We start from the raw sequence: 15003 nt of genomic DNA on the forward strand, positions 1-15003 counted from the left end.
AGCCACCAGCCATATATGACTTTTGAAACTTTTGGCTAGTGTGACTGAAGACTGAGTTTTAAATTTTATTTAAGTAAAATTTAAATTGCCACGTGTAGCTACCATATTGGACAGCACATGTTAAACCTTTAATCAAAGATGATAATTTCAGAGCATGCATCTGTTTTTCCCCTGCTGAATGCTCCATTTCACACTTGTTTCTGTTAGTATTTTTCATTTGAAATTAAATTACCTGTGTCTTGCATGATTAGGGAGTGCCAATTACTCTTTCAGAATATAACCCTGACCATCTCCACTGCTACCATCCTAGCTCAATCCACTATCACATTCAGCAAACCTACCACCTTGCCTCCTCTAAGCGGTCAGCCTGCTTCCACACTCAACACACTGAAGTCCAAGCAGCACCAGTGAAAGGCACCCTCTGATGACCTCCCATTGCAAACAATAAATCTCAAATGCTGGGTCATGACCTACCTATCTATTTGGACCCTGGCTCCATCTGGGACTTAACCTGAAGCCCCGAGCCTTCCTCTGCCTAGAACACGCTCCCCGCTCTTCCACAGATGGATGCACGAGGGTCTCCTTTTAGACACAGTTCAAGTGCCAAGTCCTCAGAGAGGCCCCTGATCCTCTATTTCAAAGGCTGCACCCCATCCCTGCTTTGGGCTCCCCCCTCACTCCTGCATGTGTCCCATCTCTGACTATCACTACGTTCCCTTGTATACGCATTTATGGGCCATCTCCTAATATACAGGGAAGGCCCTCAAGGACAGGACTTCATCTGGAGCACTGCATTACCCCAGAGCCCAGCACTGTGCCTGGCACACAATGGGTACTCAGAAAAATTGTTGAACACATGAAAAACTCCACTATTGCTTTCTGAAAATCGTCTTCCTTCTTGTTAGTCACCTCTGTCATGTCTAACAACTCTCTCCACTGGACATTTCCATCAGCATACAGACAGCCCTCCTTTAGAAATCCTTCACACTAAAAACCCTTCAGCTTGGTTCTGTTTCTCTGCCACCTTCAGAGCCCATGTCCCACCACGGTGGCCACTACTCTTTCCTGTTCCTTTTCTTCTACTTACTCCTCAGCTGCCAATCTATGCTCTGCCCCTTTTCTTATCAATAAAGCTGCTCATATCAAGGTTCTCTGTGATGCCAGATCCAAAGGCCACCTCTGTCTTCATCCTCATCTTTCCACAACATTCTACAAAAAGCATCACCCGTCTGGAACACTGCTCTCTGTTGAGCCCCCAAGCACCACTTTCCAGGTTTTCTTCCCCTCTCTCCCAAGCTCCTGCTCAGTCTCCTTTGCTGGGTCCTCCTCTTGTACCTGACACTGAAATAACTGGGTTCCTCAGGGTCTGGGTGGGAACTTCTTTCTGTTTACTCCCTCCCTGTGTGAGCTGTTTTCAATGATTTAAGCTGATTATCTTCAAGCTGATGAGACTCTCAAATGTGTTCAATTTTAAAACACATCACTCTTCTGCTTAAAATCCTTCCAGTGGCTTATTTCTGTACATGTGGGTTTTGTTTGCTTTGGCCTGTCCTCTCCCATTAGAATACTAGCTCCATGAGCACAGGAGGCATGTCTCTTGTACTGGCTTTTTTACACTCTGGAGTCAAGCACAGGACCTGGCACAAGACTGACTGAGTCTATTACCCCAGGACCAGTCAGGATCCAGTCATCAACATGGAAGTACAAAGGCTGGTAACATCTGGGACTGAACTTTTCAGATTAGGAGACCATGACATGTCCACACTAGACAATCCCAAGAAACTGGGTAAATTCCGGAACCATCTATTTCAGGAGGAAAGATGTCCCAGCCCCTGTCTTTCAAGGCTAATTCTTTCCCCTGTGCTCTGGGGCCCACCCCCACCTTCCTCCTCTGACACTTACCCCCTCAACTATATCTACTCAGCTGTTCTCCCCAACCTAACCTCTCCCTTCCCAAGGGAAGCATTATTTAGCATAAAACCATACGCGAGTCCTAACTGAGTCATAGCTCAACACACAAATGGAAACACACCAGTCCTCCCCAGTTCCAAGGTTCCCCTCTAGCTACCATCTCACACCTCTTCACGTCCATAGCAAAGTCCCAAAGAGAACCCCAAGTTCATCTCGGTTTCTTGACTCCTCCTATGGCAATGCTTGCTGCTCCGTGACCATCAGATCTCTCATTTGTCTAGTTACAGGTAACGAGGTAAGCACTTGGCCCTCATAAGACACCTGACACAGCCTCCTCTGGTCATGAAAGCACCATCCTCTCCAGGTTTTACTCTTGGCTGTGGCACAATTCTTTTTCAGGCTCCCTTTTCTCTCCCCTTAAAGGCTGATTTTCACTGGCTCTGAACCTTAGTCCTTGTTTTTTCCTCATTCCATAAACTCTCCAAGATGCCTTTAACCTCTGCTACCACCTGCATGCTGCTAACTCCTAAATCCTTATTCCCAGCCCAGCCTCTCTAAGTTCTACATATATGTAGCCAATGGACATTGAACTGCTCAATGGACATTTCCACTTGATTGTCCCCACCGATATTTCAAATCCAAGAAGCTCAAAACCACCCTAGCCCCTCAAATGCCCCCTCTTGTAATTCCCAAACCAATTCCTATCCACTCGGATATTCAATCCACGAAATCTGGGAGAAAACCCAGGCTCCTCCTCCTCCCTCACTTTCTAAATGCAAATCCAAGCCTGACTATTCTTCCTCTTCAATTTGTCCCTGATCAATCCTGTCTTCTCTATTCTAATAGGTACTGGACTATTTTGGCTCTTACCATCTCCCACCACACAGAACTCTGCCTCCTAACTGGCCTCCCGGCATCCAGGCTTGCTATCTGTCAAGCTGTCTCCTGTACACATACAACAGTTTCATTCTAAAACAAAAATCTGAGTATACTGTCTTTCCTGACTCTCCATCCACAGCAGGATGGGGACCAGTCACCTCTGTGCAGCACACATGGTTCTGTGATGTGGCCTAACTAGGCTCGACCTCCCACCTGGCACACTCTCTTCCCATCACATCAAACTACTGCGAAAACACAGCTGGCTCAGACATCATACCCTTGTGTATAGTGTGTTCTCCACCTGGAATATGCTATGCCACTTCCCCCTATAAAACTCCACCTTCTCCAAAACTCAGCCCAGTCATCATGGCCCTCCTGCTGCAAAGCCCTCTCCAGCACCCCTAGATGGCCTAGCCTATGCTTCCTCAGAATTTCCACTGCCTCTTGTACATTTGTCCAAAGGTCACACAGTATCCTAGTAGTCACTTTGTATGTCTGTTTTCACATCAGAATATAAGCGCCTGGAAGTCAAGGATGATATATTTCTCTTCTGACTCCCCAACACGAAGCAAAATGCAAGGCATGGTAGACATTAAAAATACTCAGGACTGAGTAAACTTTTGAGTTCTATGCATACTGCATTAGCTGCAATTTCTCCCAACCCTCTCCAAGGTTTATTATACTTTTAGACTGAAGCATATGTTGTTTTTCTCTGCCTGGAATGCACTCCAATTTCTTGTCCAAAGAGGCATAACTTTATAGTGAAAAAAGCACAAACTTATAAGCAGATAGATCTAAACTCAAAAACATCTTCAGTACTAATTAATTGTATGTCTTTGGGCAAATCATAACTTTAAAAAGCTTTGGTTTCTTATACTGTGAAATCAGAATAATATTCATCTTGAAGAGTTGTTCTGAGGACTAAATGAGATCACAGCAAACGCCAGGCAGACAATTAGCGTCAGTACCTTTCACTTTACCTGAGCTCACATCACCTCCTCTATGGAACATTTCTCCTTTATCCTTGAAGAGTTACACAAGCCCTTCCTTCTGCCCTCCTATACTAACCTTAATTCTATCATAGCATTATTGCATTATTTTATTTTGATTTTCAGTTATCTGCATTTCTCCATTTGATTATAAGCATCTGGCTAAGGAGATTTTTGCCTTGTTTGGTGAGGAAGTTATTCATTATTGAATATTCTTCATCCAAATCCTACATTAGAAGGTTGAAAAAGTTGATGAGAAAGTGCACCTGTGACCCCAACCATTGATAAAATTATAATTCAACGTCTCTTCCTGTTTAACACTAGCAACTATGCCTTTAATACGGGTCAATCTTCAGCTGATTCACTGAAGAACATCCAATAATCCCCTTCAAATATGATGTAAACTGATTATAGAATGAAACTGCAAATCCTGCAAAAGAAAAAAGCTAAGCAAATAGATAAAACTTACATTGTAGAATGCCCAAACCACATGAAAAGTCTTGAAAAATTAAAAGATGGTGGACTATGTATAAAATAGATGAGCAGCAAGGGTATACTGTATAGCACTGGGAATTACAGCCATTAACTTGTAATAACTTTTAATGGGGTATGGCCTGTAAAATACTTACTATGCTGTATACCTAAAGCTAATATAATATTGTAAATCAACTACATGTCAATAAAAAATTTTTTTTAAAAGATGGTGGAACAAAACCATGCAGTTAACTGACAAACCAACAAGGATGAAGACAAGATGGGCACTTCAAAAGAAGTTATCTTTGATACTCAAAGGTACAATACTGTTCAACAGCAAGGCCAAGACAAGAATTCAATACAGGTATTCATGCTACTCTTCTGTTCCAAACTTACCTAGTGGACCAGAGCCCTCCAGGTTAAGTCACATTCTAAACCCCACTGAAGCCTCAGATCTATTCTAGAAATGGGAGGCTGTTTCAAAAATTTCTCATCTCAATAAATTCCATTCCAAAGACCGAAGAATTAAGTCTAAAATCTTAACATTACATGATTATGTACAAAACACTGTGCTCACTGCAATAAGGGGTGGGAAGGCGTTGTCAAAAAAGAGCTTAAGAGTTCCCCTTGATCTTAACATACTTTGGGAGCCGTAACAGACTGCACATCAACGCACAGCTCAAAGAATTCACGGATTCCTCAGATTCGAAGGCTGTCTCAAGTTTCTATCCACCTGACAGCTCGAAAAGGGCTTTGCTATACCAACTTGAGAAACTAGGAGAGAACTCGGACCACTCTATTTTCAACTGGTTCAGAGCAGTGCTCTGGATACATTACGTTCTTTCCTTTCTCCCTTACACTGTTTGGAGCGTCCGTTGCCTCTCGTTCAAAGCTCTGCCCAGTTCAGTTCAAACTCGGCTGGCATAAAAAGGAAAAAAAAAAAAAATTAAAAGCCTCAACAAAAGTCTAGAGTCTCACAAAGCCAGTGGGCTTGCTAGACCCCGGAAGTGGGCGGAAAGCGTCCGACTCTCCCACCTGCCTCTGGGCAAGGTCGCCGCCCTCTTCTGCTCGGCACAAGGGGCGCGGCCGCTTCCTCCCTCCTCCCCCGCTCCTCTACCCCACCCCACGCCCCGAGCCTCCCCTCGATCCAGCTCTCCAGGGGGCGGGAGAGTGGTGATACCTGGAGGTTGTTGGAAGTGGATGCCATGGCGGAGATTCGAGGCGGTTCCTGGAGGAGGAAAGGGGGCAGAGAAAGCCAACAGCACCACTGTCGATTCCGCCCGCAGTTGCCCCAAACGTGAGAAGGCTGGTGGCTCTCGGACCCCAAGTGGCGGCCTCCCTTCCAGAACTTGTTCCAAAACAACGCTGCGCCCCAAGAACCGCCCGACCCTCCTCACGAAACTTCCGCAATCCCGAGCCCCTCGGGGCTCTGGTCCCGCCTCTGGCCTCAGAACTTCCGCTTTCGTCATCAGCACGCGCGCCACCCAGTCGGGAAGCCATCCTAGTCTCGCGTTAGCTCGGAGGCTCGCGAGGCCTGGAGAGGGGTCCCGAGGCCTGGCGGAAGTCAAGCTGTGCGCAGGCGCACTGCGGCTCCAGCATGGGAGCAAGGGGACCGACTGGAGCCGAAAACGGTTTGTTTTCCCCCGTTTTTTGGGTGTCTTGTATTTTGAGATGAGTTATTGGCTCAGGCTCCTTTTACTCGACGTCGTGGAGAGTGCTCTATCGCTCTGTGGCTTTTGTGTGAAAACAGTTACCCCGTCTCCCAGACCCAGTGTTTGGGAACTTAGGGCCCGTTACCATGTCCTCCTCTGAGAAGTGGGTAGTTAAGAGTACCGACCTCAGAGTTGTGGAGGACGCTAGTGCGGCGCGACTGGGCGCATAGCACGGTGATGGGAGAACAGGAAGGTCTCAGTACGCGTTAGCGCTTCTTACTGCTCACGCTTAACACTTCATCCAGCAAGCATGTTTCCAGTGGTTATTGTCTTGGCTCTACGAGGCCCCGAGAATTTTAATAAAAATTATGTATGGCCGCTGCCGTCGAGGAGCTTGGCAGTAGTCTAGTGGGGATGCAGACTCCCGAACACAAGTCTTGTGAAACTGTTAGGCCAGGTATTATTTATTCCAGTTATAGTTACAAGGAAGGTTAATAGCTTGAGAGGTTTAGTGCTTTATGTGAGACCACGGAAATCAGGGCTTTGGGGCAGAACTGAGATGAGACCTGTTTGCAGCCACAGTACTCTTTTTCTTCCTTCCTTTCATAGTTCAGCTTCTCAAAGGAAAGTGAAATAGGTGGTTAATCACTCTACCATTTTATTTCCTGCTCACTCCCTAATTCTCCTAAATAGTTAAAGTGCTTCCTCCTTCTTCTTATTTGGTATTGTCAACTACCCAGCTCTTGAAATCTCTTCTGTGTGGTGTCCTAATGTCCTTCTGTCCTCCTCACTTCCTCAGCTTCTTACTCTTAACGGCAGAATATCCTCAAGAGCATCCTCTTTTTTCTCACTACTCAATCTCTGCTAATGTTACTCCCTTTCTGGGCTTCAGATAGCAATATGATAGGAATGGCTTCAAATTTAAACCGCTCAGCCCACCCTGCCTTCTGCCCAGCATTTATAGCTACCTCTCAGAGAACTCCAAAAACCATAGGATTTCCCCAGAAGACAAATTCAATACATTAGAAGTCAAATTAATTATCTTATACCCCAAACTTACTTCTCTGGTTTTTCCTTCTCAAAATATCACGAAGTCTCCATCATCCAGGTTCAAAGCTAAAGCCCTCTCTGCATGCCATCTACCAATGCTCCTCCTGGCCCCTTCATGTCCCCTTCCAGTTACTGATGAAATTCTGTAGGGACTCCAGCCCTTAGAATGTCAGCACATAAAAGACACTTAATAAATATTAAGCTGTACAACTGAGCTCTTTAAAATCACTCGCTGGTTCCTTAAGGTCTTTAATTTTGCCTGAAGGTATAACCAGACTCCAATTTACCTTTCAATTCAATCCCTAAATTTTACTGAACACCCACTAAACACAAGTCTACTAGGCATTAAGAAACTATGAGGATGACTAAGATATGGTCTTTGCCATTTAGGATTTTACAGTTTAGTGGAAGGCACAGACATGTAATAATGAAAAGAGAATTCACTGAGATATTTGAGTACTACAATTGGGTATCACAAATTGCCAGGCTGTTTTGGAAGCAGGATATAAACCAGTCAAAAATCCCTCTTTTATCACCAAAATGGTAGTAAGTCATGTTGATATCATGTACCCTCTAATGTGCAACGAGAAAAGTATCACCTGTGGTATTCTTAAAAGTCCCAAACCTGTGTCGTCATGAGAAAAAAACTGTAAAAACACAAATTGAGTTGTTTTTTAAACTACGAAATGCCTAACATCAAAGTCATGAAAGACAAGGAGAGACTGAAAAACTTGTCACTGATTGCAGGAGACTCAGGGACTGACACATAAATGCAATATGTTCTGGACTGGATCCTGGAACAGAAAAAGACAGTGGAAAAACTGATCCCCAAATCCGAATAAAGTCCATATTTTAGCTAATGTTGTTATACTGATGACAATTTCTTAGTTTTGTTAAATATACAGTGGTTATTTAAGGTGTTAGCAGTGGGGGATGTCGGGTGAAGAGTATATGCGAATTATTTATGTATCTTTGCAACTGCATCTTTAAATCTTAAAACTGATTTTGACAGTGGCCAGGCTATTTCAGGCAGGAAAAAAAGCATAAATAAAGGCACAGAAGTGTAAAATATATTACGTATTTGAGGGCTGGCTGGGATGTAGAAAGCAGGGGGAGCTGCAGGGAAGGGGTGACTGGAGAGAAAGCTAAAAATGCACCAGCTGGCACTGCCAGGTGCTCCAGCTTTGAAGATAAGGAGTTTGGACTTTGTTCTGTAAGGATTCACTGAAAGGTTTTCTCCTCCCTCTTTCTCTCTCTCCCTCCCTGTTTCCCTCCTTCCTTCCTTCTTTCCCTCTTTCCCTCCCTCCATAACTTTGTTCCTTTTAGAAGAAAGAAGCTAGTGGAGTCTTGATTTGGTCGGATACATGTTTCCCCTGCTCTCCAAAAGCAGCGTGTTCGTACGTGAAACCGTTCCTACATGAAACCTTTCATATTTCATAAGCTGAAATGGCCTAAAGCAAAAAAAAATCTTGCTAACAGATGCATGAAATAAATCAAGATAAAGCACAGATGCTCACAGACACAGTTCAAAGCTATAGCAACTTGATGCTGAGATGCTGAATGTAGTTCTGGGGAAAGAGCTTGGCGGTGCCACTGCCCATGGTGGTACCTGGGGTGTGCTGCCTCTGTAATTCACTGCAAAACAAGCACTGAATGCTATTTTTTTCTGCATTTTCTTATAAAAGCAAAAGCCCTTTACAAATTTCTTTCAGTTAGCGAAAATGGGTCCTAACACAGGTCTTTTATAAAAGTGAAGTGGCACAAAGCGAATTTTCAAAATGCAGGAAGTCCTGTGTTGGTTTTACGGAGGTGGATCTCACAGTTGGTTTTATAGGAGGGACAGGGGAGACAGGAGGCAGGAATGTCAGGCAGGAAGCTACTGCAACAGTCTTAACGTTTTAGAAAACAAGGTCTTCAGAGATGAACAGCGTATTCCCCACTTCTGAAGCACAGCCCCAATTTGGACTTTGATTAATACATCCTCTCTCCCTCAGTTGTGTTCACCATTTCAGCCTGCTAAAAGCATACCTATTCTTCAAGTACCAGTTCGAGTGTCACTTGCTGAAGACAGCTTTGAAACCTCCTTGAACTCTCATCGCACTTTGGGACCTTGAATTGTCCTGAGACAATGCATGCTAAGTGTCGAATACAGTGCCTGGCGCATAACAGATACTCAAAAAATTGTTAGCCTCGCCTGCATAGTGTTCCTCCTTTCTAGGCTGTAGAGTCACCAGGGCTAAATCTTCATTTTATTCATTTTTCTAACGCCTCCCCCCTCTCCCACGGATACACACAGAGTATGTGCTTAAATAGCCAAGGTTTATTGAACAAAATGAAGTCTCCTTGTGAATGATCAAGGGCTTTGGAGGTTAGGGAGCTTGGTCAGCTGGCAGGTGGCATCTGTGACTCATCCTTCAGCAAGGTCTCACATCCAGCCCGTCCAGGACCAAACCCATCTCCCTCACCTTACAAGAAACACATAATACTGAAGTCGTCACAGCGTGAGTAGGGCAGCCACTCATCCACCCAGGAGTCAGGTCTCTGCTTGTGAGTCACCAGATCCCTCCCTGACCTGGGACACAGCTATAAGGAAGGCCAAGCACTGACAAGGCTGGTCATGTGAAGGAAGTGACTCATCCAGCTTCTCAGGCAGGAAGCCTTTTCTCCATATCAGGCAGCACACCTTTCTGGAACCAACCCAGCAACGTCAGTCAGCCCTGGAAGGGCGGGCGTGTCCGCTGAAGCAGCCTCCTTGTGGATTATCTAAGGTGATTATGTTCTAAGGCATCAGCTCAGAGGAGAAAAGAAGAGGTGCCTGCCATCGGAAGGTTACATGCCAACGCCATCATCCCCCAGACTGCGGATAGTTCAAATACAGAAATGTACACGTACACAGAGAATACATTTCAAACACCTTTCCCCACGACTGCATGACACAAGCCTTTCCTGGACATTTTCTCCAAGAATGTCTCCTTTGCTCTGGTGTTGGATTCAGGATTCAAGTGATTTTGCCTGATAATGTTCTACTTGTTGAAGGAAGGTGGAAAATATTTGATCTCTTCTCAAAACTCCCTCTTCCCTCTCAGAGAGTGTCAGGTATGAGCTATCTTTCAGTTTTCTTCTTCTTTCAAAGCCCTCAGCTCAGTTAATTCCAATTAATTGATCTTTGCCAATAGGATAGGAAACATGGCATTTTATAGTCTTATTAGATATTCTCTCTGACATATTTACAGATAAAATGACTTGCTTCATAATAATGCAGTGTAGGGGTGGGTAGGTTGAGTGTGTGTGTGTGTGTATGTGTGTGATAAATGAAACAAGAATGGCCTTGAATTGATGACTTGTTGACCACTGCAACTGGGAATGGGTTCAGGGTGTGGGGGATGTTGAATGAACCAATGTCTCTGCTTTTCTGTATGTTTAAAATTCTCCACAATAAGAAATTTTTTTAAACAAATTGCATTTCATATTTGTGTTGAACTCCTGTTCACATTCTTTGTCCAACTTTATATTGTAGTGTTCATTTTTTTCATCTTTCTTACTGATTTACTAAAATCTTTTGTGTATTAAGGAAGTTCATCTTTTGTTATATGTGTTGGAAATATTTTCCCATTTTATTCTTTCAGTTAGTACCTTTTTAGGTATGAGAAAGTAAGTTTCAACATAGTCACATTTATCATTCTTTTCTTTCATTTTTTTTTTGTTATGTTTACAAAGATCTGATACTAGGTTATCTGAAACAGCAGTACACCTGCCTGTTCTTCAGCTACTTTCAGTGTTTCATTGCTTCATTTAAATCTTTGCCCTCTCTGGAATTTATTTTGGTGTAATGATTAAGCTCAGGATCTAGCTTTGTTGTTTTACTTTTATTATTGTGAATGGGTGGTCAGTTGTCCAGGTATTATTTATTTAACACCCATCTTTTCTCCACTCATCTGAATGGCTACCTTTGTAGTATACCAGTTTCTCACATGGATTTATTTGTCTGAAATCTTGATTTTTTAAAAAATATTCCTTTTCACCACCTTTCCTTATGCCAGCAAAACATTTTTTATGACAGTAGCTTTATAATACAGTATCTTGTGGAACTGCCTGACTTACTCTAAGCAGAACAGAAAACTAGCTAACGGCTCACGCACGGACGCTAGGATGCTTGGTTCAGACCTTGGCTCCCATGTGTATCAGGCAGTTACTTAGTCTCTAAGCTGCTGTTTCTGCATCTATGAAACGGGGCTAGTAACACTACCTGTCTAATGGGAGAATTAAACAGAATTGGGCTTGGAACCTACCAAATGTTAACTAACCATAGTTTTCTAGATAGTTAATATTTTCTCATATTTACTTTTCCATGTTAACTTTAGCATTATTTTCTCAAGGCCCACCTAAAAAGCTTATTGATTTTGTAATTGAATAGATAGATAAGGACAAATGAATTATCTTTAAACTATTGAATTTCCCTCTGATACCAAAAACAGGTAATGTCTTTTTTTTAAAGTCTTCTTGTATGCTTCTAGGTAGAGTTTCATTTTTTTTTCTTCATATAGTTGTTGAAAAGCTCTTCTAGGCCTATTTCTAGGTATTTTATTGTGTTATTGTTGCTATCATAAGTAGTATATTTCCTTCTCATATTTTCTCACTAGTTATGGTTTTTCTAAAATTTTTATTTATTCTTGTGGGAGAGGTAATTAGGGTCTTAATTAATTAATTAATTAATTTATACAAATGGTGGTACTAGGATTGAATCCAGGACCTTGTGCATGCTAAGCACGTGCTCTACCACCAAGCTGTACCCTGCTCCACCCCAGTTATAGTTTATGTGTAGGAAACCATGGGAGCCAATGCAGATTAATTTGTCAGAGCTGTTATTTCTAATAGATTATCAATATATTCTCTTGGAGTTTCTAGGTAAACAGTCAAAACAGCTGCAAACAGTGGTATCTTTACCTCTCTCCCTGACAATGTTGAAAGTGTCAAGAGTAGTCATCCTTTTATTTTTCCTAACTTTGAAGGAAATGCTGGTAGTATTTCATAAATAATCATTTTAAATGGTATTGTGTAAGTTTTCTATTTCTGTGTAACACATTACCACAAACTCAGCAGCTTAAAGCAACACATTTTCATTGTCTCACAGTTTCTATAGTTGGGAAGTCCGGGCATGTCCTAGCTGGGTTTTCTGCTCCAGGCCTCACAAGGCTGAAATTAAGTTGCAGGCTGGACTGTGTTCTCATCTGAAAGTTCCGTTAGGGAAGGGGTACTACATTCAAGCTCCCTGAAGTTGTTGGCAGAATTCATTTCCTTGTGTCTGTGGAGTTCATGATAGTTCACTTCATCAAAACCAGGAATACGCATGTGTACACACACACACACACACACACACACACACACACACACACACACACACACACACACACACACACACACACACACTTGGAGTCTCTGCTGTTTCAAGTGTCTGACTTCAGGAAAAGTCTTAGACCCTCTTTTAAAGGGCTTCCCTGATCAGGTCAGAACTATCCAGGATAATCTTCCTTTTGATTAAGTTTAAATCAACTTATTAGGACTTTCATTACATGTGCAAATCTCTCACCTTTGCCATATTCTGTTGGTTTGAAGGTAAGTCACGGGTTCTGTCTATACTTAAGGGAAGAGAATTATACAAGGATCTGACTCATTGAGGGTCCCTTAGGATATGTCCACCACAGTAATATTTCACAAGACATCTCTATAAAGGAGAAAGGAAAAAATAATATTCTGTTTTAACATAAGATAAATACGTAAGATTTCATATTGTAAGTACTATATAAAATTTTTATTGGTTCTCTATCTATCTAATTTATGTTTTACAGGATTCTGGTAAGTATTACATTTATTAAGATAACAAAACATAAATACTTAGAAAAATGGAGTGACTGCCAGAGAGAGACATACTGTATTTTATCACTTATGTATAGAATCTAAAAAATATAACAAATGAATGAATATAACGAAACAGAAACACTCACAGATATAGAGAGCAAACTAGCGGTTATTAGTGGGAGAGGGAAGAGGGAGGGCCAAGATAGGGGAAAGGAATTAAGAGATACTAACTACTGTATATAAAACAAATAAACTAGAAGGATATATTGTACAGCACAGGGAAAATAGCCAATATTTTATAATAACTTTAAATGGAGCATAATCTGTAAAATTTTCAAATCACTATGTTGTACATCTGAAACTGATATAATATTGTAAATCAACTATACCTCAATAAAAAAAGAAAAAAATAGCATGACTAAAGACAGGTGCTTATGAAGAAAGGCTTCATGAAATACTGCTGCCTTGGGAAATTGTATGCGCTGAAAGCATTTGGTTTATAAAGAGGAACCACTTCTCTGTACCTTAGAAATATGCTAACCAGTACATAATCTAGCAGCAAAACTGATTGAGACATACAAGCTCTTACTGTCCGCTGAGTTCGTCTCCAGAATGACTCACTCCTGTCTTTTGAGCAGGCGAAAGCTCCCCAGGTTGCTGCCACCAAATCAGCACAGAGGTCTGGAGTGAGATTGTTGGGGTGGAATCATTTTTAGTTCAAAAATTAACCTGCATTTACTTCTCATGGACCAGTTTCAGGAGCAGGATTTGGGAGAGTAACACCTAGCGCAGGATGGCACGCTCTCCCAAGAGCAACAATACCATCATCACGCTAATGACTGTCTACATTAGCAAAGGAATTTTGCCTTTTGTTATCTAAGCCGAATTTTCCCCAAGAATTATAGTCTAATTTAATTTTCATTGTCCCATTTGATTGCTAAATTAAGTCAACTCTACAACGAGATTAGGCAGAAATAAAATAAATACACTATAAGAGTAGCAATTATGTGTTTTACAGGAGAAGGCTCGAATATGATGTCTGTTTAGTGTGTTTTTTTTTTCTTAAAGTAGTGTAATGGTTTCTTCACTATCTTAGAAGCTCATTATTATCAACTTAAAGCAAATCGGTTGAGACTTTAAGCTTTCTTTCCATTTTCCTTTTCTTCCTTTACAAAGTGCATAGACATATCTGCAGACATTTTCAAAGGGATATCATTGTATCAGAAAAATAAAAGTTGGTTGGGGTTTTGTGTAGAAGTGTCATGATTTAATTATGAGCTAAACATCTAGTAAACAGCACTATGGTAAATTTCTGAGTAACTGGTGAAGGTAATACTCTGGGTGGAGAGGGGTATGGGGCAGGACTAGGGACCCCTGAATGAAAGGCCAACCTGACCACTTAAGATTGAAAATCAGCTGGCAACTTTCTGCTTTGTGATTTATCAGTATTTAAAAGCAGATTTGAAAAGAATACATATCAATGGTGAGATGAAAAAACCAAGAATTGCCAAACCTAAAAAATGTTTTATTGGAAGCTACTGTTTCAGTGCAACTTGAGGTCAATATTTTAACTAGATAAGCCGTTTAATCCTCCTGTTTCTACTCTGTAATTGTGTTAGTCTTTGGAATCAAAGCATGTGGGATGGAATTCCTATTTATATGTGTGAATAGATGTAAACTCTGGGACTTTAAGAAGAGACGATAGAATTGGCGACACACCTATGCTTGGACCAATGATACTTTTCAATCACTCAACTAACTGGTACTAACTGAACTCCTGTTAGGTTTGCAGACCTGAGTCTGGTGTTTTAATGAATCCAAATGAGAAGTCAAACATGGCCCTTTCTCCCCAGAACTTTTAATATAATTGGGAAACAGAGCAGTTACAAACAGAAAGAAGTCTTCATGGGGCAAAACGAATGATAATACAATGTGCACCTTATGAGTTAAAAACAAGTGGTGAGAATGAAAAAGAATATGAAAACAAATACATGTATTTATGTGTAGCGGGAACATTATGCTGTACACCAGAAATTGATACGTTGTCACTGACTGTGCTTCAATAAAAAACAAACAAACAAACAAAAAACAAGTGAGAAATGTTGGCTGCATTGATCACAGAAAAGGCTGGGTCTGAACTGTGCCTAGAAAGGGAACTTTAGATGCAATGAAGGAATTTACATTTGTTCATA

The 15003-nt window shown here is 41.7% G+C and overlaps 2 protein-coding genes across 7 annotated transcripts in view; one reads left to right on the forward strand and one right to left on the reverse strand.

Moving 5' to 3' along the window:
* VPS4B (vacuolar protein sorting 4 homolog B) overlaps positions 1-5708 on the reverse strand; it is a 32454-nt gene extending 26746 nt beyond the window's left edge. The window contains exons 1-2 of one of the 3 annotated variants that reach the window (XM_064480399.1): positions 5434-5707; positions 5112-5171 (exon numbers count right to left, since the gene is read on the reverse strand). Coding sequence is in view for 1 of the 3 variants with exons in the window: in XM_010979996.3 (XP_010978298.1) it covers positions 5434-5460 (27 nt within the window). In the remaining 2 variants the exon portion in view is untranslated. Of the gene's footprint in view, positions 1-5111; positions 5172-5433 lie in introns of all 3 variants that reach the window. The other 2 variants (XR_004133367.2, XM_010979996.3) reach the window with 2 other exon arrangements.
* Positions 5709-5775: 67 nt separating this feature from the next.
* SERPINB5 (serpin family B member 5) overlaps positions 5776-15003 on the forward strand; it is a 51755-nt gene continuing 42527 nt past the window's right edge. Inside the window, exon 1 of one of the 4 annotated variants that reach the window (XM_010979998.3) lies at positions 5776-5884. Coding sequence is in view for 1 of the 4 variants with exons in the window: in XM_031441794.2 (XP_031297654.1) it covers positions 5851-5884 (34 nt within the window). In the remaining 3 variants the exon portion in view is untranslated. Of the gene's footprint in view, positions 5885-9915; positions 10052-15003 lie in introns of those variants that run through there. The other 3 variants (XM_031441794.2, XM_064480401.1, XM_031441795.2) reach the window with 3 other exon arrangements.

Source organism: Camelus dromedarius, chromosome 28, assembly GCF_036321535.1.
Source record: "Camelus dromedarius isolate mCamDro1 chromosome 28, mCamDro1.pat, whole genome shotgun sequence".
Classification (NCBI taxonomy): Eukaryota; Metazoa; Chordata; class Mammalia; order Artiodactyla; family Camelidae; genus Camelus; species Camelus dromedarius.